Source organism: Oncorhynchus kisutch, linkage group LG16, assembly GCF_002021735.2.
Source record: "Oncorhynchus kisutch isolate 150728-3 linkage group LG16, Okis_V2, whole genome shotgun sequence".
NCBI lineage: Eukaryota > Metazoa > Chordata > Actinopteri > Salmoniformes > Salmonidae > Oncorhynchus > Oncorhynchus kisutch.
Genome location: NC_034189.2, coordinates 50,903,792 through 50,929,496, shown reverse-complemented (window position 1 = coordinate 50,929,496; position 25,705 = coordinate 50,903,792). Strand labels below are relative to the sequence as shown.

The 25,705-nt window shown below is 44.9% G+C and overlaps 1 protein-coding gene across 2 annotated transcripts in view; it reads left to right on the top strand.

The window, feature by feature from the left end:
* Positions 1-25,705, top strand: part of LOC109906797 (interleukin-1 receptor accessory protein-like 1-B) — a 430,365-nt gene that overhangs the window by 24,962 nt on the left and 379,698 nt on the right. For both annotated transcript variants that reach the window (XM_031792874.1, XM_031792873.1), the window contains exon 2: positions 597-698. In XM_031792874.1, the coding sequence (XP_031648734.1) occupies positions 617-698 (82 nt within the window). In that variant the 5' untranslated portion in view covers positions 597-616. The remainder of the gene's footprint in view (positions 1-596; positions 699-25,705) is intronic.

The window sequence follows — 25,705 nt, the reverse complement described above, 5'->3', positions numbered from 1 at the left end:
TTGTTTCCACGTCATTTCAATGAAATGACGTTGAACCAACGTAGAATAGATGTTAAATTGACATCTGTGCCCAGTGGGCTGTTTCACTGTTTTAGATTTTATATTCTTTTTTAAATGATTGCAAGCATAAGGGAATGTATGTGGGTTTAAATATTTGTATGATTGCTGCCATTTCCTAATAATATGTTTGCCTTGATGTTATACTCTATCATGATTTACTACTTTATGTTGTATTTCATCCTTAAACCATGAAGCAACATATTCAGGATACACCGTTTCCCTTCCAAATCTAATACATGAGGTGTTCCGTCATGATTGTGGTCTATAGCACACTGTGCTTTAGACAAAATGACTGTCTAGGAAGAGTGAGGGAGCTGTTGAAGCCAGTTAAAGGGATCTATTGCGTTCTACATGATGGGATGTACTTTGCTCGCTCTTTAGAGGCATAAAAACAAAAATGACTGTTTAGATTTAGTGTGTGTTTCTTGATTTATGTTTTGTCTACAAAGCGCATTATCTTCTCTAAAGGATTTGTTCATTATTCTTACCTTTATGGATAGTCTCTAACCTCTCTCTCCTCTCCTCTAACCCCATAGGACACTTGGCCAGGTGAAAAATGAAAGCTCCCATCACACTCCAGATTCTTCTCTATGCTGCTGTGGTCCGAGGTTTCAAAACAGTGTCCAAGAGAGGCTCAGGTACGTCTCCATTTAACTGTATGTTAGCTGTCTGTCACTCCAGCCCGGTGGTTGAACCTCTCCAGGTATTGGAATCATGGAGAGACGAGTGTGTGATTGAGTCAACTTAACTGTGGCTGGTTGGAGTTGATGATGGATGATGAATAGTCAAAGGAAGGTCCAAATTGAATCTCCTGATGTCCATCTACTTTTAAGAGTAATGTCTTCTTTCTATGTTACATTTCTATACCTGTCGATGCACTAAGGCTAAGGACGTTAAATGCAAACAGCTAACTTTTGTGGTTCTATTGGCTTTTGGTTCTATTGAGTGCTGTCAGTTCGGGCTCCAATCTGGGCTGCTATTTATTATGAACCATCTTCAGCTTGCCTTGGCATTTGTCAAATAAGCAGTATTACAGGCCCTGACATTGACAGGTGGCATCTCCAGTTCAGAAGAGAATGTCTATCTCATACACACTCACAGTTTCCTCTCTCTCCCCCTCTGTTTGTCTCTCTGTCTCTCTCTCTCTTTCTCTCCCTGTCCATCCCTCCATATCTCTCTACCTTCCCTGATGTGTGAACTTTAAGCCAACAAGAGAAGAAATTTGACTGTGATATAGACAAGAGTCAGAATATTCACCCTATTGTACAACAAATCTTTTGATCAGCCTGCCACTCTGCTACACTAAGACAGCACCTTCAGCTGCAGAATGGACTTTAGAAGAAACAGCATTGTGTGTTCTTCTGTAGTGGTCCATGGAACAGTTGGATAATGGATCTGTCTCTCAGCCTTTCCACATGTTTGCGCACAAATGTTGCTTTAACAGCAGTCAACATTCCCTTTGCAATCTCAGAGTCAAGTGCTTTCAACAATGGATGGCATATGCCATTCATCCATACTCCTCAAAGAATAGTCACTTCTCAGTTGAGGTCCTTCAGCATCCTGCATTTCACCACAGTTTCAATACAATTACCTTGGCTTTGTGTGATATATTGAGAGTCATGGCAAATATAGCATTATATTGTGAAGTGGTATATGATGAGGACATGGCCATGTGTTCATTCTAGATATCAATGCTATTACACTAAGGGATATCATTGGTGTTACAGTAAGGGATATCATTTGTATTACAGTAAGGGATATCAGTGATGTTACAGTAAGTGGTATCTGTAAGGGATATCAGTGGTATTACAGTAAGGGATATTATTTATATTACAGTAAGGGATATCAGTGATGTTACAGTAAGCGGTATCAGTAAGGGATGTCAGTGGTATTACAGTAAGAGATATCAGTGGTATTACAGTAAGGGATATCAGTGGTGTTACAGTAAGTGGTATCAGTAAGCGATATCGGTGGTATAGCAGTAAGGGATATCATTGGTGTTACAGTAAGGGATATCAGTGGGGTTACAGTAGGGATATCAGTGGTATTACAGTAATGGATATCAGTGGTGTTACAGTAAGGGATATCAGTGGTATTACAGTAAGGGATATCAATGGTATTACAGTAAGTGGAATCAGTAAGCGATATCAGTGGTATTACAGTAAGGGATATCAGTGGTATTACAGTAAGGGATATCAGTGGTATTACAGTAAGGGACAGCAGCGGTAGAAAGGTGTCCCTACTACCCCGCTGACGGCCAGATGGCCTCTCTCTCTCTCTCTCTCTCTCTCTCTCTCTCTCTCGATCTCTCTCTCTTTCTCTCTCTTTCACCCCATCAGGGAGTCAACGTCTCTCTTGGAGCCTTTATCAGCTCTAATTTGAACCAGCGGAATGCTATGTGCTGCCATATCCACCGTGTCCCACAGGGACGTATTAAAGGTGGTTCTACCAGGGGAGCGATGTGGGAGGAGAGACATTTCCTGTGACCTAGCATTTCTCTGGCTATTGACGGAATAGAGGGAGGACATCATTCCTTCATTGATAACATGCAGGCAAAGGAGAGACCTTGAGAAATGTATTTGTATAGCAAATACTTATAAACATCTATACATGTCGTTCAAGGATGAATCTGGATGAATCTGTGGGAAAAACAACATATAATGGAAGACATACTGTACAGTGATGGAGATCTTTTAGTAGTAGTTTATTCATTCTCAGAAGGATATTTGCTTATGTTGTGTTTTCAATTGTCCTTTAATGCATATCAGACAGCAGGGTCTGCAGCAGGACCTGTGATACTAATCAGACAGCAGGGCCTGCAGCAGGGCCTGTAATACTAATCAGACAGCAGGACCTGTGATACTAATCAGACAGCAGGGCCTACAGCAGGGCCTGTAATACTAATCAGACAGCAGGACCTGTGATACTAATCAGACAGCAGGGCCTGCAGCAGGGCCTGTAATACTAATCAGACAGAAGGGCCTGCAGCAGGACCTGTGATACATATCAGAGAGAAGGGCCTACTGCAGGGCCTGTAATACTAATCAGACAGCAGGGCCTGCAGCAGGACCTGTGATACATATCAGACAGCAGGGCCTACAGCAGGGCCTGTAATACTAATCAGACAGAAGGGCCTGCAGCAGGACCTGTGATACATATCAGAGAGAAGGGCCTACAGCAGGACCTGTAATACTAATCAGACAGCAGGGCCTGCAGCAGGACCTGTGATACATATCAGACAGCAGGGCCTACAGCAGGGCCTGTAATACTAATCAGACAGCAGGGCCTGCAGCAGGACCTGTGATACATATCAGACAGCAGGGCCTACAGCAGGGCCTGTAATATTAATCAGACAGAAGGGCCTGCAGCAGGACCTGTGATACATATCAGACAGCAGGGCCTACAGCAGGACCTATAATACTAATCAGACAGCAGGGCCTGCAGCAGGACCTGTGATACATATCAGACAGCAGGGCCTACAGCAGGGCCTGTAATACTAATCAGACAGCAGGGTCTGCAACAGGACCTGTGATACATATCAGACAGCAGGGCCTACAGCAGGGCCTTTAATACATATCAGACAGAAGGGCCTACAGCAGGGCCTGTAATACTAATCAGACAGAAGGGCCTACAGCAGGGCCTGTAATACTAATCAGACAGAAGGGCCTACAGCAGGGCCTTTAATACATATCAGACAGAAGGGCCTACAGCAGGGTCTGTAATACTAATCAGACAGAAGGGCCTACAGCAGGGCCTTTAATACTAATCAGACAGAAGGGCCTGCAGCAGGGCCTTTAATACATATCAGACAGAAGGGCCTACAGCAGGGCCTTTAATACATATCAGACAGAAGGGCCTACAGCAGGGCCTTTAATACTAATCAGACAGAAGGGCCTGCAGCAGGGCCAACAGCAGGGTCTGTAATACTAATCAGACAGAAGGGCCTACAGCAGGGCCTGTAATACTAATCAGACAGAAGGGCCTACAGCAGGGCCTGTAATACTAATCAGACAGAAGGGCCTACAGCAGGGCCTGTAATACTAATCAGACAGAAGGGCCTACAGCAGGGCCTGTAATACTAATCAGACAGAAGGGCCTACAGCAGGGCCTGTAATACTAATCAGAGAGAAGGGCCTACAGCAGGGCCTGTAATACTAATCAGAGAGAAGGGCCTACAGCAGGGCCTGTAATACTAATCAGAGAGAAGGGCCTACAGCAGGGCCTGTAATACTAATCAGACAGCAGGGCCTGCAGCAGGACCTGTGATGCATATCAGACAGCAGGGCCTACAGCAGGACCTGTAATACTAATCAGTCAGAAGGGCCTACAGCAGGACCTGTAATACTAATCAGACAGAAGGGCCTACAGCAGGGCCTGTAATACTAATCAGACAGAAGGGCCTACAGCAGGGCCTGTAATACTAATCAGACAGAAGGGCCTACAGCAGGGCCAACAGCAGGGTCTGTAATACATATCAGACAGCAGGGCCAACAGCAGGGTCTGTAATACATATCAGACAGCAGGGCCTGTAATACATATCAGACAGCAGGGCCAACAGCAGGGTCTGTAATACATATCAGACAGCAGGGCCAACAGCAGGGCCTGTAATATATATCAGACAACAGGGCCAACAGCAGGGCCTGTAATATATATCAGACAGCAGGGCCAACAGCAGGGTCTGTAATACATATCAGACAGCAGGGCCAACAGCAGGGCCTTTAATACATATCAGGCAGCAGGGCCTACAGCAGGGCCTGTAATATATATCAGACAACAGGGCCAACAGCAGGGCCTGTAATATATATCAGACAGCAGGGCCAACAGCAGAGTCTGTAATACATATCAGACAGCAGGGCCAACAGCAGGGCCTTTAATACATATCAGACAGCAGGGCCTTTAATACATATCAGACAGCAGGGCCTTTAATACATACCAGACAGCAGGGCCTTTAATACATATCAGACAGAAGGGCCTACAGCAGGGCCAACAGCAGGGTCTGTAATACATATCAGACAGCAGGGCCAACAGCAGGGTCTGTAATACATATCAGACAGCAGGGCCAACAGCAGGGCCTTTAATACATATCAGACAGCAGGGCCTTTAATACATATCAGACAGCAGGGCCTTTAATACATATCAGACAGCAGGGCCTTTAATACATATCAGACAGAAGGGCCTACAGCAGGGCCAACAGCAGGGTCTGTAATACATATCAGACAGCAGGGCCAACAGCAGGGTCTGTAATACATATCAGACAGCAGGGCCTACAGCAGGGTCTGTAATACATATCAGACAGAAGGGCCTACAGCAGGGCCTTTAATATATATCAGACAGCAGGGCCAACAGCAGGGTCTGTAATACATATCAGACAGCAGGGCCTTTAATACATATCAGACAGCAGGGCCTTTAATGCATATCAGACAGCAGGGCCTTTAATGCATATCAGACAGCAGGGCCTTTAATACATATCAGACAGCAGGGCCTTTAATGCATATCAGACAGCAGGGCCTTTAATACATATCAGACAGCAGGGCCTGTAATACATGTCAGACAGCAGGGCATTTAATGCATATCAGACAGCAGGGCCTTTAATACATATCAGACAGCAGGGCCTTTAATACATATCAGACAGCAGGGACTACAGCAGGGCCTTTAATACATATCAGACAGCTGGGCCTTTAATACATATCAGACAGCTGGGCCTTTAATACATATCAGACAGCAGGGCCTACAGCAGGGCCTTTAATATATATCAGACAGCAGGGCCAACAGCAGGGCCTTTAATACATATCAGACAGCAGGGCCTTTAATACATATCAGACAGCAGGGCTTACAGCAGGGCCTTTAATACATATCAGACAGCAGGGCCTACAGCAGGGCCTTTAATACATATCAGACAGCAGGGCCTTTAATACATATCAGACAGCAGGGCCAACAGCAGGGCCTTTAATACATATCAGACAGCAGGGCCAACAGCAGGGCCTTTAATACATATCAGACAGCAGGGCCTTTAATACATATCAGACAGCAGGGCCAACAGCAGGGCCTTTAATACATATCAGACAGCAGGGCCAACAGCAGGGCCTACAGCAGGGCCTACAGCAGGGCCTACTGCAGGGCCTGTAATACTAATCAGACAGAAGGGCCTACAGCAGGGCCTGTAATACTAATCAGACAGAAGGGCCTACAGCAGGGCCTGTAATACTAATCAGACAGAAGGGCCTACAGCAGGGCCAACAGCAGGGTCTGTAATACATATCAGACAGCTGGGCCAACAGCAGGGCCTTTAATACATATCAGACAGCAGGGCCTTTAATACATATCAGACAGCAGGGCCTTTAATACATATCAGACAGCAGGGCCTTTAATACATATCAGACAGAAGGGCCTACAGCAGGGCCAACAGCAGGGTCTGTAATACATATCAGACAGCAGGGCCAACAGCAGGGTCTGTAATACATGTCAGACAGCAGGGCCTACAGCAGGGTCTGTAATACATATCAGACAGAAGGGCCTACAGCAGGGCCTTTAATATATATCAGACAGCAGGGCCAACAGCAGGGTCTGTAATACATATCAGACAGCAGGGCCTTTAATACATATCAGACAGCAGGGCCTTTAATGCATATCAGACAGCAGGGCCTTTAATGCATATCAGACAGCAGGGCCTTTAATACATATCAGACAGCAGGGCCTTTAATGCATATCAGACAGCAGGGCCTTTAATACATATCAGACAGCAGGGCCTGTAATACATGTCAGACAGCAGGGCATTTAATGCATATCAGACAGCAGGGCCTTTAATACATATCAGACAGCAGGGCCTTTAATACATATCAGACAGCAGGGACTACAGCAGGGCCTTTAATACATATCAGACAGCTGGGCCTTTAATACATATCAGACAGCTGGGCCTTTAATACATATCAGACAGCAGGGCCTACAGCAGGGCCTTTAATATATATCAGACAGCAGGGCCAACAGCAGGGCCTTTAATACATATCAGACAGCAGGGCCTTTAATACATATCAGACAGCAGGGCTTACAGCAGGGCCTTTAATACATATCAGACAGCAGGGCCTACAGCAGGGCCTTTAATACATATCAGACAGCAGGGCCTTTAATACATATCAGACAGCAGGGCCAACAGCAGGGCCTTTAATACATATCAGACAGCAGGGCCTTTAATACATATCAGACAGCAGGGCCAACAGCAGGGCCTTTAATACATATCAGACAGCAGGGCCAACAGCAGGGCCTACAGCAGGGCCTACAGCAGGGCCTACTGCAGGGCCTGTAATACTAATCAGACAGAAGGGCCTACAGCAGGGCCTGTAATACTAATCAGACAGAAGGGCCTACAGCAGGGCCTGTAATACTAATCAGACAGAAGGGCCTACAGCAGGGCCAACAGCAGGGTCTGTAATACATATCAGACAGCTGGGCCAACAACAGGGCCTGTAATATATATCAGACAACAGGGCCAACAGCAGGGCCTGTAATATATATCAGACAGCAGGGCCAACAGCAGGGTCTGTAATACATATCAGACAGCAGGGCCTTTAATACATATCAGACAGCAGGGCCTTTAATACATATCAGACAGCAGGGCCTACAGCAGGGCCTTTAATACATATCAGACAGCAGGGCCTACAGCAGGGCCTTTAATACATATCAGACAGCAGGGCCTACAGCAGGGCCTTTAATACATATCAGACAGCAGGGCCTTTAATACATATCAGACAGCAGGGCCTTTAATGCATATCAGACAGCAGGGCCTTTAATACATATCAGACAGCAGGGCCTTTAATACATATCAGACAGCAGGGCCTTTAATACATATCAGACAGCAGGGCCTACAGCAGGGCCTTTAATACATATCAGACAGCAGGGCCTTTAATGCATATCAGACAGCAGGGCCTTTAATACATATCAGACAGCAGGGCCTTCAGCAGGGCCTTTAATACATATCAGACAGCAGGGCCTTTAATGCATATCAGACAGCAGGGCCTTTAATACATATCAGACAGCAGGGCCTGTAATACATATCAGACAGCAGGGCCAACAGCAGGGTCTGTAATACATATCAGACAGCAGGGCCAACAGCAGGGCCTGTAATATATATCAGACAACAGGGCCAACAGCAGGGCCTGTAATATATATCAGACAGCAGGGCCAACAGCAGGGTCTGTAATACATATCAGACAGCAGGGCCAACAGCAGGGCCTTTAATACATATCAGGCAGCAGGGCCTACAGCAGGGCCTGTAATATATATCAGACAACAGGGCCAACAGCAGGGCCTGTAATATATATCAGACAGCAGGGCCAACAGCAGGGTCTGTAATACATATCAGACTGCAGGGCCAACAGCAGGGCCTTTAATACATATCAGACAGCAGGGCCTTTAATACATATCAGACAGCAGGGCCTTTAATACATATCAGACAGCAGGGCCTTTAATACATATCAGACAGAAGGGCCTACAGCAGGGCCAACAGCAGGGTCTGTAATACATATCAGACAGCAGGGCCAACAGCAGGGTCTGTAATACATATCAGACAGAAGGGCCTACAGCAGGGCCTGTAATATATATCAGACAGCAGGGCCAACAGCAGGGTCTGTAATACATATCAGACAGCAGGGCCTTTAATACATATCAGACAGCAGGGCCTTTAATGCATATCAGACAGCAGGGCCTTTAATGCATATCAGACAGCAGGGCCTTTAATACATATCAGACAGCAGGGCCTTTAATGCATATCAGACAGCAGGGCCTTTAATACATATCAGACAGCAGGGCCTGTAATACATATCAGACAGCAGGGCCTGTAATACATATCAGACAGCAGGGCCTTTAATACATATCAGACAGCAGGGCCTTTAATGCATATCATACAGCAGGGCCTTTAATACATATCAGACAGCAGGGCCAACAGCAGGGTCTGTAATACATATCAGACAGCAGGGCCAACAGCAGGGCCTTTAATACATATCAGGCAGCAGGGCCTACAGCAGGGCCTGTAATATATTTCAGACAACAGGGCCAATAGCAGGGCCTGTAATATATATCAGACAGCAGGGCCAACAGCAGGGTCTGTAATACATATCAGACAGCAGGGCCAACAGCAGGGCCTTTAATACATATCAGACAGCAGGGCCTTTAATACATATCAGACAGCAGGGCCTTTAATACATATCAGACAGCAGGGCCTTTAATACATATCAGACAGAAGGGCCTACAGCAGGGCCAACAGCAGGGTCTGTAATACATATCAGACAGCAGGGCCAACAGCAGGGTCTGTAATACATATCAGACAGAAGGGCCTACAGCAGGGCCTGTAATATATATCAGACAGCAGGGCCAACAGCAGGGTCTGTAATACATATCAGACAGCAGGGCCTTTAATACATATCAGACAGCAGGGCCTTTAATGCATATCAGACAGCAGGGCCTTTAATGCATATCAGACAGCAGGGCCTTTAATACATAGCAGACAACAGGGCCTTTAATGCATATCAGACAGCAGGGCCTTTAATACATATCAGACAGCAGGGCCTATAATACATATCAGACAGCAGGGCCTGTAATACATATCAGACAGCAGGGCCTTTAATACATATCAGACAGCAGGGCCTTTAATGCATATCATACAGCAGGGCCTTTAATACATATCAGACAGCAGGGCCTTTAATACATATCAGACAGCAGGGACTACAGCAGGGCCTTTAATACATATCAGACAGCTGGGCCTTTAATACATATCAGACAGCAGGGCCTACAGCAGGGCCTTTAATACATATCAGACAGCAGGGCCTACAGCAGGGTCTTTAATACATATCAGACAGCAGGGCCTGTAATACATATCAGACAGCAGGGCCTGTAATACATATCAGACAGCAGGGCCTTTAATACATATCAGACAGCAGGGCCTTTAATGCATATCATACAGCAGGGCCTTTAATACATATCAGACAGCAGGGCCTTTAATACATATCAGACAGCTGGGCCTTTAATACATATCAGACAGCAGGGCCTACAGCAGGGCCTTTAATACATATCAGACAGCAGGGCCTACAGCAGGGCCTTTAATACATATCAGACAGCTGGGCCTTTAATACATATCAGACAGCAGGGCCTACAGCAGGGCCTTTAATACATATCAAACAGCAGGGCCTACAGCAGGGCCTTTAATATATATCAGACAGCAGGGCCAACAGCAGGGCCTTTAATACATATCAGACAGCAGGGCCTTTAATACATATCAGACAGCAGGGCCTTTAATACATATCAGACAGCAGGGCCTACAGCAGGGCCTTTAATACATATCAGACAGCAGGGCCTTTAATACATATCAGACAGCAGGGCCAACTGCAGGGCCTTTAATACATATCAGACAGCAGGGCCAACAGCAGGGCCTTTAATACATATCAGACAGCAGGGCCTTTAATACATATCAGACAGCAGGGCCAACAGCAGGGCCTTTAATACATATCAGACAGCAGGGCCAACAGCAGGGCCTACAGCAGGGCCTACAGCAGGGCCTGTAATACTAATCAGACAGAAGGGCCTACAGCAGGGCCTGTAATACTAATCAGACAGAAGGGCCTACAGCAGGGCCTGTAATACTAATCAGACAGAAGGGCCTACAGCAGGGCCAACAGCAGGGTCTGTAATACATATCAGACAGCTGGGCCAACAACAGGGCCTGTAATATATATCAGACAACAGGGCCAACAGCAGGGCCTGTAATATATATCAGACAGCAGGGCCAACAGCAGGGTCTGTAATACATATCAGGCAGCAGGGCCTTTAATACATATCAGACAGCAGGGCCTTTAATACATATCAGACAGCAGGGCCTACAGCAGGGCCTTTAATACATATCAGACAGCAGGGCCTACAGCAGGGCCTTTAATACATATCAGACAGCAGGGCCTACAGCAGGGCCTTTAATACATATCAGACAGCAGGGCCTTTAATACATATCAGACAGCAGGGCCTTTAATGCATATCAGACAGCAGGGCCTTTAATACATATCAGACAGCAGGGCCTTTAATACATATCAGACAGCAGGGCCTTTAATACATATCAGACAGCAGGGCCTACAGCAGGGCCTTTAATACATATCAGACAGCAGGGCCTTTAATGCATATCAGACAGCAGGGCCTTTAATACATATCAGACAGCAGGGCCTACAGCAGGGCCTTTAATACATATCAGACAGCAGGGCCTTTAATACATATCAGACAGCAGGGCCTACAGCAGGGCCTTTAATACATATCAGACAGCAGGGCCTTTAATGCATATCAGACAGCAGGGCCTTTAATACATATCAGACAGCAGGGCCTTTAATACATATCAGACAGCAGGACCTTTAATACATATCAGACAGCAGGGCCTTTAATACATATCAGACAGCAGGGCCTTTAATACATATCAGACAGCAGGGCCTACAGCAGGGCCTTTAATACATATCAGACAGCAGGGCCTTTAATACATATCAGACAGCAGGGCCTACAGCAGGGGCCTTTAATGCATATCAGACAGCAGGGCCTTTAATGCATATCAGACAGCAGGGCCTACAGCAGGGCCTTTAATGCATATCAGACAGCAGGGCCTTTAATGCATATCAGACAGCAGGGCCTTTAATACATATCAGACAGCAGGGCCTTTAATACATATCAGACAGCAGGGCCTTTAATACATTTCAGACAGCAGGGCCTACAGCAGGGCCTTTAATGCATATCATACAGCAGGGCCTTTAATACATATCAGACAGCAGGGCCTTTAATACATATCAGACAGCTGGGCCTTTAATACATATCAGACAGCAGGGCCTACAGCAGGGCCTTTAATACATATCAGACAGCAGGGCCTACAGCAGGGCCTTTAATACATATCAGACAGCTGGGCCTTTAATACATATCAGACAGCAGGGCCTACAGCAGGGCCTTTAATACATATCAAACAGCAGGGCCTACAGCAGGGCCTTTAATATATATCAGACAGCAGGGCCAACAGCAGGGCCTTTAATACATATCAGACAGCAGGGCCTTTAATACATATCAGACAGCAGGGCCTTTAATACATATCAGACAGCAGGGCCTACAGCAGGGCCTTTAATACATATCGGACAGCAGGGCCTTTAATACATATCAGACAGCAGGGCCAACTGCAGGGCCTTTAATACATATCAGACAGCAGGGCCAACAGCAGGGCCTTTAATACATATCAGACAGCAGGGCCTTTAATACATATCAGACAGCAGGGCCAACAGCAGGGCCTTTAATACATATCAGACAGCAGGGCCAACAGCAGGGCCTACAGCAGGGCCTACAGCAGGGCCTGTAATACTAATCAGACAGAAGGGCCTACAGCAGGGCCTGTAATACTAATCAGACAGAAGGGCCTACAGCAGGGCCTGTAATACTAATCAGACAGAAGGGCCTACAGCAGGGCCAACAGCAGGGTCTGTAATACATATCAGACAGCTGGGCCAACAACAAGGCCTGTAATATATATCAGACAACAGGGCCAACAGCAGGGCCTGTAATATATATCAGACAGCAGGGCCAACAGCAGGGTCTGTAATACATATCAGGCAGCAGGGCCTTTAATACATATCAGACAGCAGGGCCTTTAATACATATCAGACAGCAGGGCCTACAGCAGGGCCTTTAATACATATCAGACAGCAGGGCCTACAGCAGGGCCTTTAATACATATCAGACAGCAGGGCCTACAGCAGGGCCTTTAATACATATCAGACAGCAGGGCCTTTAATACATATCAGACAGCAGGGCCTTTAATGCATATCAGACAGCAGGGCCTTTAATACATATCAGACAGCAGGGCCTTTAATACATATCAGACAGCAGGGCCTTTAATACATATCAGACAGCAGGGCCTACAGCAGGGCCTTTAATACATATCAGACAGCAGGGCCTTTAATGCATATCAGACAGCAGGGCCTTTAATACATATCAGACAGCAGGGCCTACAGCAGGGCCTTTAATACATATCAGACAGCAGGGCCTTTAATACATATCAGACAGCAGGGCCTACAGCAGGGCCTTTAATACATATCAGACAGCAGGGCCTTTAATGCATATCAGACAGCAGGGCCTTTAATACATATCAGACAGCAGGGCCTTTAATACATATCAGACAGCAGGACCTTTAATACATATCAGACAGCAGGGCCTTTAATACATATCAGACAGCAGGGCCTTTAATACATATCAGACAGCAGGGCCTACAGCAGGGCCTTTAATACATATCAGACAGCAGGGCCTTTAATACATATCAGACAGCAGGGCCTACAGCAGGGGCCTTTAATGCATATCAGACAGCAGGGCCTTTAATGCATATCAGACAGCAGGGCCTACAGCAGGGCCTTTAATGCATATCAGACAGCAGGGCCTTTAATGCATATCAGACAGCAGGGCCTTTAATACATATCAGACAGCAGGGCCTTTAATACATATCAGACAGCAGGGCCTTTAATACATTTCAGACAGCAGGGCCTACAGCAGGGCCTTTAATGCATATCAGACAGCAGGGCCTTTAATGCATATCAGACAGCAGGGCCTTTAATACATATCAGACAGCAGGGCCTTTAATACATATCAGACAGCAGGGCCTTTAATGCATATCAGACAGCAGGGCCTTTAATGCATATCAGACAGCAGGGCCTTTAATACATATCAGACAGCAGGGCCTTTAATACATATCAGACAGCAGGGCCTACAGCAGGGCCTTTAATACATATCAGACAGCAGGGCCTTTAATACATATCAGACAGCAGGGCCTACAGCAGGGCCTTTAATGCATATCAGACAGCAGGGCCTTTAATGCATATCAGACAGCAGGGCCTTTAATACATATCAGACAGCAGGGCCTTTAATACATATCAGACAGCAGGGCCTTTAATACATATCAGACAGCAGGGCCTACAGCAGGGCCTTTAATGCATATCAGACAGCAGGGCCTTTAATGCATATCAGACAGCAGGGCCTTTAATACATATCAGACAGCAGGGCCTTTAATACATATCAGACAGCAGGGCCTTTAATGCATATCAGACAGCAGGGCCTTTAATACATATCAGACAGCAGGGCCTTTAATACATATCAGACAGCAGGGCCTTTAATACATATCAGACAGCAGGGCCTTTAATACATATCAGACAGCAGGGCCTACAGCAGGGCCTTTAATACATATCAGACAGCAGGGCCTTTAATCCATATCAGACAGCAGGGCCTACAGCTGGGCCTTTAATGCATATCAGATCACTGCCTGCAGCCCTAGAGCTTGAGGAAATATTTTCGCTTTCATGGCGACAGTCCCTGTGGGCTTCCCTTCCAGGTAGGTGGATGAGCCGGAGCCTGAGGTGGTTATTTGAAATGTGTCCTCTGATAAATAAAAGCCCTGCTCCGCACTGCGTTGTTAGACCAGGTCCATTGTTCACTTTCCTATTAGAGACAACCTTTTTTCTTTACCATGAATCAGGCAGCTTGCCTGTGCTATGCTTTAAATCCTATTGACCTGAAATGGTTTATATCGTTTCATTATCTTTCCTTTGTTTTTAAATGTACTTAATCACCGTACTTTCCAGCTGGAAGCTGTTGGATCAACATAGACATTACAGGACATGTGTCGTCTAAATGCCTGACCCTACAAAACAGGGACGTTTTCCCATTTGTCATCCATAATATCCTCTTTGTTTGTTAGAGTGCTGATGATGAATAAATGGTTGATCAAACAGAGAATTTGTTTAATGCAACACATCACATTCAGGAGAGAATCGCTGCAGGTGATACAAGGCCTCTAGACCCCAAACCATTTGATCACAGAGTATGAAATGTGTTTTTCTTCCTGTTATTATTTCCATTTGATTCAGTCCGTCTGTAGAGGAAATGTCCCCGTTTCGAAACAGTGTTTGTGGACAGTGTTGTCAGCTTTGACATTGTGTTTTGTCCATACTTGGTGGTAGATTCAATAGGGGGGAAGCCTGAACAGCCACTGTTGGGTAAACTAGCAATGATTTGAATGGAATGATGTACTCTGAATTAGACTTGGTTCTAAAGCAGCTGTGCTTCTCGCTAACAAGGCAAGACACTTTCAGTAGACTTTAATGAATTAATTCGACACAGTGGAAATGGATGTGAATACAATGGATACAGTAGGGATTCATCTCTCTTTCTGTTTCCTGTCATTATATTCCCAGATATCACAATAGCAACCCAGTCATCTTTAGACTAGGTGTTGACCAGATTCAGCAGACATGCATCATTTGTTATCACCTTAGAGCAGGTATTCCCCTAGGGTTACACACAATGCCGTCGGGCGTACGCCAAATAAAAATGTGATTCACATTTTAAAATATATATATATTTTTAATGTCTTCACATTTTCAAACAGTCCGTTTATATTTTTCAACGGGGCTATACATTTGGGTGAGGTTTTTTTCTCGCCTGAGTAGCCTCGTTTCACTGCCAAAAATAAAATTCAACCATCTAGTGTTCAGCGAAATAACAACACAATGTCAAATTGCCACGGCCGTCAAACGAAGTGGACCAAGGTGCAGGATGGTGAGCGTACATTTTCTCTTATTTAAAATGACGCCAACAAAACAAGAAATGAAGAAACAACCGTGAAGCTTACATGGGCTATAATGCCCCTAACAAAGTCAACTTCCCACACAGAAAGGAGGGAAAAGGGCTATCTAAGTATGGTTCCCAATCAAAGACAACGATAGACAGCTGTCCCTGAATGAGAACCATACCCGGCCAAAACAAAGAAATACAAAAACATAGAAAAAAGAACATAGAATGCCCACCCAAATCACACCCTGACCAAACCCAAAATAGAGACATAAAAAGCTCTAAGGTCAGGGCGTGACACCAATACAGGTAGCCGAGTCAAATAATTAACATCCAATCACATTAAATGTTACTCTCCGTATATAGCCAAACGTAGCTGCTGCTCATTCCGTTTGCTCGAAAATGGATAAATGGTTAAAAATAGAAAGGCCCGCGTCCATAGAGACACATACCAGCTCTACTAGTAGTACTGTTACTACCCGCAGTACTACACCTGTCGACGACACAAGTTGTTCTGCTTCCACGAGCACATCCAATGTTAGCATCAGGATTTCTACATTTGTTGTTAGCCCAGCTAGCATGGACACTGACAGTTGTGAATCTGATGCAGCCGACGAGCCACTGCCCTCTTACTTGTCCCTGTCTGTTGTTCGGTGCTATTGGACCATCGAAGAGGTGCAAATATGATGAGAAATACATTGATTTGGAGTTCACTTATATTGGGAGTAGTGCCTTTCGTCAGCCACAGTGTGTTATATGTGCAAAAGTACTATCTCACAACTCGATGAAACCTCCACTCTTGCGCAGACATTTAGAAACAAAACATGCCAATTTGAAAAATAAGCCACAGGAGTTTTTTGAGCGACAATTAAGATAATTTACGAGTAATAAGACATGTATAAAAGCAACAGATACCATTCATAAGAAGGGGCTAGACGCATCTTATATGGTGAGCTACCGAGTGGCTAGGACAGGCAAGCCCCTTACTATTGTGGAGGACTTAATTATTCTTGCTGCGGCGGGTATGGCTGGGACAATGCTGGGGGAAAGGCCAAAAAAACTATACAGACAATGTCTTCATCAAACAACACTGTTTTCACGACGCATCAGTGACATGGCAGGAGATGTTTTGAAACAATTACTGCTTCGTATACATGTCAGTGAATTCTATGCGTTACAGCTGGATGAGTCAACAGACGTGGCGGGCCTGGGACAGCTCCTAGTATATGGCCTGTTATGTTTACTGGAAACCAGGACAACCAGAGAGGATATTTTTAAGTACTGAACAGCTTTGTGACATCAAATGGACTTTGGTGGTCAAGATGTGTTGGTATCTGTACTGATGCTGCAAAAGCCATGACAGGGAGACATAGTTGAGTGGTAACGCGCGTGCAAGCAGTTGCTCCCGACGACACTTGGGTACACTGCAGCATCCACCGAGAGGCTCTTGCTGCCAAAGGAATGCCTGACAGCTTGAAAGACGTTTTGGATACTACAGTGAAAATGGTTAACTTTGTTAAAGCAAAGCCCATGAACTCTCGTGTATTTTCTGCACTATGCAATGATATGGGCAGTGACCATGTAATGCTTTTACAAGGGGCAAAGTATTGACACGTTTTTTTTTTTTATTGAGAGATGAGCTTAAAGTTTTCTTTACTGATCATCATTTTCACTTGTCTGACCGCTTGCATGACTGGGTGATCTTTTTTCTCGCCTGAGTGATCTGAATATAGGATTACAGGGACTCTCCGCAACTATATTAAATGTGCAGGACAAAATTGATGCTTTGATTAAGAAGTTGGAGCTCTTATCTGTCTGCATTAACAAGGACAACACACAGATCTTTCCATCATTGTATGATTTGTTGTGTGCAAATGAACTCAAGCTTACGGACAATGTCAAATGTGACAGAGTGAAGCACCTGAGTGTGTTGGGTAAGCAATTACGCAGGTACTTTCCCGAAACGGATGACACAAACAACTGGATTCCTTATCCCTTTCATGCCTTGCTTCCAGTCCACCTACCGATATCTGAACAAGAGAGTCTGATCGAAATTGCAACAAGCGGTTCTGTGAAAATGTAATTTAATAGGAAGCCACTGCCAGATTTCTTGATTGGGCTGCGCTCAGAGTATCCTGCCTTGGCAAATCGTCTGTTAAGACACTGATGCCCTTTGCAACCAAGTACCTATGTGAGAGTGGATTCTCGGCCCTCACTGGCATAAACTAAATACAGGCACAGACTGTGTGTGGAAAAGTATTTAAGACTGAGACTCTCCAATAAAATCCAACATTGCAGAGTTATGTACATCCTTTCAAGCACACCCTTCTCATTAACCTGTGGTGAGTTATTCACACCCTTCTCATTAACCTGTGGTGAGTTATTCACACCCTTCTCATTAACCTGTGGTGAGTTATTCACACCCTTCTCATTAACCTGTGGTGAGTTATTCACACCCTTCTCATTAACCTGTGGTGAGTTATTCACACCCTTCTCATTAACCTGTGGTGAGTTATTCACACCCTTCTCATTAACCTGTGGTGAGTTATTCACACCCTTCTCATTAACCTGTGGTGAGTTATTCACACCCTTCTCATTAACCTGTGGTGAGTTATTCACACCCTTCTCATTAACCTGTGGTGAGTTATTCACACCCTTCTCATTAACCTGTGGTGAGTTATTCACACCCTTCTCATTAACCTGTGGTGAGTTATTAACACCCTTCTCATTAACCTGTGGTGAGTTATTAACACCCTTCTCATTAACCTGTGGTGAGTTATTCACACCCTTCTCATTAACCTGTGGTGAGTTATTAACACCCTTCTCATTAACCTGTGGTGAGTTATTAACACCCTTCTCATTAACCTGTGGTGAGTTATTAACACCCTTCTCATTAACCTGTGGTGAGTTATTAACACCCTTCTCATTAAACTGTGGTGAGTTATTCACACCCTTCTCATTAACCTGTGGTGAGTTATTCACACCCTTCTCATTAACCTGTGGTGAGTTATTAACACCCTTCTCATTAACCTGTGGTGAGTTATTCACACCCTTCTCATTAACCTGTGGTGAGTTATTCACACCCTTCTCATTAACCTGTGGTGAGTTATTAACACCCTTCTCATTAACCTGTGGTGAGTTATTAACACCCTTCTCATTAACCTGTGGTGAGTTATTAACACCCTTCTCATTAACCTGTGGTGAGTTATTAACACCCTTCTCATTAACCTGTGGTGAGTTATTAACACCCTTCTCATTAACCTGTGGTGAGTTATTAACACCCTTCTCATTAACCTGTGGTGAGTTATTCACACCCTTCTCATTAACCTGTGGTGAGTTATTCACACCCTTCTCATTAACCTGTGGTGAGTTATTAACACCCTTCTCATTAACCTGTGGTGAGTTATTAACACCCTTCTCATTAACCTGTGGTGAGTTATTAACACCCTTCTCATTAACCTGTGGTGAGTTATTCACACCCTTCTCATTAACCTGTGGTGAGTTATTAACACCCTTCTCATTAACCTGTGGTGAGTTATTAACACCCTTCTCATTAACCTGTGGTGAGTTATTAACACCCTTCTCATTAACCTGTGGTGAGTTATTAACACCCTTCTCATTAAACTGTGGTGAGTTATTCACACCCTTCTCATTAACCTGTGGTGAATTATTCACACCCTTCTCATTAACCTGTGGTGAGTTATTAACACCCTTCTCATTAACCTGTGGTGAGTTATTCACACCCTTCTCATTAACCTGTGGTGAGTTATTCACACCCTTCTCATTAACCTGTGGTGAGTTATTAACACCCTTCTCATTAACCTGTGGTGAGTTATTAACACCCTTCTCATTAACCTGTGGTGAGTTATTAACACCCTTCTCATTAACCTGTGGTGAGTTATTAACACCCTTCTCATTAACCTGTGGTGAGTTATTAACACCCTTCTCATTAACCTGTGGTGAGTTATTCACACCCTTCTCATTAACCTGTGGTGAGTTATTAACACCCTTCTCATTAACCTGTGGTGAGTTATTCACACCCTTCTCATTAACCTGTGGTGAGTTATTCACACCCTTCTCATTAACCTGTGGTGAGTTATTAACACCCTTCTCATTAACCTGTGGTGAGTTATTCACAATTTTCGATGAACAAATAAAGTTTTATATGTAAGATGGCTAAATAAAGAGCAAAATGATTGATTATTATTATATTATTATTTGTGTCCTGGTCCTCTAAGAGCTCTTTGTCACTTCCCACGAGCCAGGTTGTGACAAAAACACTCATTCTTATGTTTAATAAATGTATCGTATAGTGTGTGTGTGGCAGGCTTACAATGATGGCAAAAAACAACATTTGAGAGTATGCTGACCCTGGTGCTAGAGGGGGTACGCAGTTGGAGGTTGCGTGTTTGAAGGGGTACAGGACTATAAAAAGTTTGGGATCCACTGCCTTAGAGGAAGCACCCACGTCGGCCATTTTGTGTCAAAGCAGTTGCCTGATCCTATAAAGGGAGAGAACAGAGGGGGCAAGTTAGAAAACAACCATACAGAGTGGTGTTACCTAAATACTGGCCTTGGGGCCACATCTGGCCTCTCGTGGCATATCAACATTAATTCAATTAAGAAAAATCCCTTAATATGTACTCTGACAATTTGAATGATCAAAGGGGTTGAACATAAAATTTAGCTTACAGAAAAGCACAGTGATATACACATTTTCAATAAATTAAAATCATTATTTTTGCTAATAAGATTTGAAATATTTGATTGAAAGTGTCACTTCAGGCTAAGTCCTGAAGGTACGGTACCTCTGGTCTGTGACCACCACAATGTCCACTTAAGCCAAGATAGAATCCAAATTCCATGACTAAAATAAACAGACCCAGCCATCTATATTCATTCCTAGTATAATTGCTCCCGGATTTCCCACCAGCAAACATTGATGACTGCTGTGGATTCTAGCCTAATCTCTTGACAATGATTGATGCAAATGTGATATCTCAAACTCCTCCTCTACCGCAGGATATATCTCTGCTCTTTAGTATCCGTTCCTTAGTGACAGACACGTTTAAAAGACAAATGATTCTTGTCAGCTGACTCTCCTAGTAATTATGACAAAATATTAAAACTAAAACTTCCAGCTGCTTTTACAGCCTCATTTGAATTATGATTCAAATATGGAACAGCCTATCTCTTCCTGGGGATGTTTATTTTCCACCAAATCAATGGCAGCTCTGAAATAAAGAATTTCTCTCTGAGATGATGGGACTCAGTTACTGATGGTTTCACGTCTCAGTGTGCCACTTCGGATGAAGAGTTGCTGTAAATAAGACAAGTTAGCGTGCTATCTGCCTCACCAGCCAGGCCTATAGACTATTTCAAAACAGCACAGCCACTGAATATATCCTTCTATCCTTCTATCCTATCTAGCACCGTCACTCCACCACTACAGTGCGGCTGTGTCTCAAATGGCACCCTATTCCCTACATCGTGCACTACCTTAGACCAGAGCCCTATGGGAAGTGCAGGAAGTGTAATGTAGGGAATAGGGTGCAATGTAGGGAATAGGTGCCATTTGGGACACTGCGTACTGTAGTTGTGGACCACATCTCACAGCTCGCCGTATTTTCCGTCAGGAAACACATCCAAGGACGTCCTGGCAGTCAATTAAATCTACGCTGCTCGTCTTCCTCAACAGACTAAAGTACAGGGAGGATGTCAGGATGAATCCATCAGTAAGGAATGGATACCTCGCTGCTGCTGACCCCAATGGGGATACTCACAGTTTGACCAATAATAGGCCCCAGCAATTCAATTAGAGCCATGCACTTGACTTCGCCATTTATATTAAAGGATGTTAAATATGGCAGTGATCAGTCAGCAATGAAAGCCCATAGACGTTGATGGAATAGGACCAATAGCCATGTGTTAGGCCCAAAAATCCACCTCGAAAACAGACTGAATGGTTTGCATATAGGCTAAATGTAAAGTAAACCACTTTGGAGATTCAAGCACAATTTGCATGCCGTTGGCCAGAGCAGCACTGACTGAAGTCCTTTGTTAAGTGCAACCCAAACTGTTACCTTCTGCAGTTAATAGCTTCACACAGACAGAACATTGTCTGATACTGCTAAACTAAAGCTGACATGAAGCATGATGAGCTTTTTTAAATTCAAAGCAGCTTGTGAAGAAGTAGGAGTATGATCAATGATTGGATGTACATGACAGCCATGGCGTAAACATATGGTGACACAATTGGAACAAATGAACAAGAAGCGGAGACAGATTTCAAAAGGCACTGATCTGTTTCCACACATTAAAGTATAATTAGATATCTGCCTCTGATCAACTCATTCAATCTGAAACCACAAGGCTAGCAGTATTGATCGCAGCGATACGTTGTATTATCTATGCTTTGCAGTCCGCGGTATCTTCTGCTGCTATGTTTTGATACTCTGTTTACTAGCCTAGCTAGCGTTGTCTGGGTGATCGATGTAATACACCGTGCTAGATCCATGGTCTTTTACCTCTGTTCAGCACATATCATTTTCAATCAATCCATTTCAGTCTTGTATTGATTTGCATCCTTCAGGACACTTGTAGGAGACAGCCCTAATGATGATAATGTTAATCATCACTTGCGATAATGGCTGTTAGACAGCTGCTTGCCTCCGTGAGTCTCATAGGTCCTCTGAAAACACACACATATACAGGCACACAAACACACAGACACAGACACAGGCACACAGGCACACAGGCACACACACACAGGCACACACACACACGCACACACACACGCACGCACGCACGCACGCACACACACTCACACACACACACACACACACACACACACACACACACACACACACACACACACACACACACACACACACACACACACACACACACACACACACACACACACACACACACACACACACACACACACACACACACACACACACTGTCATCTTCCTTCAGTCAATACTCCCATAGCTGCCTCTCAAGTAGTGAATGAATGTCTCCGTTGTGTGGGGGGCTCACGGCAGGAGAGATTGATCACAGCCATGATGTTGGAAATGTAATAGTCGGGTCACTTGGAATTTGTTTTCTTCTTCCCTGCAGCTCACAGCAGCTCTCATCCAGTCAACGTGCTGCTGAATGCTGCAGTCTGATGAGTGAGGTAGTGAGTTTACAGGGACCTGCCGGCCGGCCAGGCCCTGAGAAAGATGCTATAGCCCTTTGCTGCCTCAACATGGTGATCAATCTGGAGTGGCTCTCCCAGGAGTTACAATGTGTTGCAATGCCACAGCCACATGGTCTCTAGGGTCTAGACTAGAGGTATTGCCTGGGCACTTTGTGGAAAGAGCATCTGGAAAGGTGGGGGTGTGAAGTGAATAGCTACTTTGATGGTTCCTACCATACACATATTGCATAAAAGCATGTTCCCTTGGTTACATGCAGATGTTGTGAGGAATACATGACCATTATCTCAACCTGCCGCTCGCTGCAAGGGAATGTAGTTCCCATCCCCTCCTGTGCTCCTTCATTCCTTCCCTCCAGACTGTTGTCTTATGGCAACAGCACTTTGTCTTGTGAGTTGACCCGTCGTCCTGCGCTGCTTTCACTGCTCCCTTCTGACAAGTGCTTAATGCGTGACCAAATTCCCTAGATTGAGGCCATTGGCCATCATTGGCCAGTTCACAGCAGCTGTAGGTTTGTCCACTTAACCCTTAATACCCAAGGGCCCAAGCGTCTGAGCATTGAAAGTACAGTATACTCTGTGACACCTCCCGTCTGTCTGTGAAGCCTCTTGTCTGTCTGTGAAGCTTGCTTCATAAGGACAGTATAGTGGACTTTTTGACATCCTTTCTCAGTAACAATGGAGCAGCTGTTTATTACAAAATATTCCATTATTTCCTGCACATTAACATTTATTGTTATGAGTCTTGTCCTGGAGGCTGAACCGAGCGATAGGCCAGCTGCAAAGTCACAATTGGGTATATTGAACAAATTCATGAAAAAAAATGTGTTTTTAATTTAAGGTTATGGTTAGGCATTAGGGTTAGCAGTGTGGTTAAGGTTAGGGTTAAGGTTAGGATTAGGTTTAAAATCAGATTTGATGACTTTGTGGCTGTGCCAGCTAGTGATGGGTGCTGCATGGCTAACCCTGCATGTCAGATATATTCTAATATGATATCTCTACCTCTTCTTGCAGGTAATAGCTGGCAGGAATTTTCCACAGTATTTACATCCATTTAATATGCGACCACAGCATAGTAGTTTGCTACAGACCAAAACTTAATCGTTGACTTTTTTCCCCTGGCTCTGACAGTGAGCTTCATGACACCAGTTCACTTCACATGGCTGGGGGCTTTGGACAAACACAACACTAAAACTACCCACAAATTAATAGAACGAGGGGAAAGTCCAAGAGCAGCATTGTGTCTACATTGATTTATTCAAAGGCAGACAGAAACACTGCACTTAGCCTACTATTAACATGGACTACTACCCCGCACAAACAGGATACCACATTTCACTAGGAATATCAGTAAAGAAAATACTCATTTAAGGTTTCCTAAATGTTTTCTGCAGCTTAGCTCTTTAGGCTGGCATTTGTAGCCAATTTGAAGGATTATGTGTGTGGTTGATAATGAGCTGTTGGCAGAGAGGATTCTAACATGGAGGAGGCTAGAGACGCCTTGCTTCTTAAACGAAGAAAATCGAAATCAATGTCCTGGTTTCTGTGACTACGAGGGTTTTAAAAAACGTATAGGGCAGTCATTCCTAGGCTGAAATGACTCTTATCTTCATTGACGGACTCGAGCCAGGTGAGGAAATTAGTGCTCTGGGTGTCAGACCTGCTATGACTAATATTTTTACCCTCTCTCTTATTAGCAGACGCTCTTATCCAGACTTACAAGAGCAATTGTTCAAGTGCACGTTGATAGATTTTTTACCTAGTCTGCTCGGAGATTCGAACCAGCAAACCTTTGCTTACTGGCCCAACTTCTTAACTGCTAGGTTACCTATCCTTCTCTCTCTCTCCCTCTATCCCTCACTCTATCCCTCCCTCCCTCCCTCTCTCTCTCTCTCTCTCTCTCTCTCTCTCTCTCTCTCTCTCTCTCTCTCATCCTCCCTCTATCTCTCACTCTCACTCTCTCTCCTCCTCCCTCTATCTCTCACTCTCTCTCTCCTCCTCCCTCCCTCTCTCTCTCTCCTCCTCCCTCTATCGCTCTCTCTCTCTCTCGCTCTCTCTCTCCTCCGACTCTCCCTCTCACTCTCTCTCCTCCTCCCTCTATCTCTCACTCTCTCGCCTCCTCTCTCTCTCTCTCTCTCTCTCTCTCTCTCTCTCTCTCTCTCTCTCTCTCCTCCTCCCTCTATCTCTCACTCTCTCGCCTCCTCTCTCTCTCTCTCTCTCTCTCTCTCTCTCTCTCTCTCTCTCTCTCTCTCCTCCCTCTATCGCTCCCTCTCTCTCTCTCTCCTCCTCCCTCTATCTCTCTCTCTCTCTCTCTCCTCCTCCCTCTATCTCTCTCTCTCTCTCTCCCTCTCTCCCTCTCTCTCTGTGTGAATCCCACAGGGCAGCAGTGTGGATGGTGCTGACAGTGACGGTTGCTGCCATTGATTACTACAGCTTTGTTACAGATGCTCGAGGGGGGGGGGAGGCCGAAAGGCATCTCTGAAAATAATTACCAGTAGCAACATCCTTACCTCTATTCATCGAGTGACAGCTCTCACCCGTGATGACTTACTGCCGTCCACATTACTTAGATCAGAGCACTTACTATTAGGGAAAGTGACAGTTATTAAACAGACAAAGTATGAACTAGTGAGGTGCTGTATGGATTCCTCTTCAGTGATGGCCTCCTACCGTCAGTGTGACATTTTGACAGTGATCATTTGATCAACAGAATCCAGATGTATTGTTGTCTTTCAGGGACAGGATGTTGTTGTGTTGTACCCGATCAATGAATTGGTTTTCCATTCATTTGTGGACTGACTTTGAGTGTTGATCCTGTTTCAAGTCAGATCC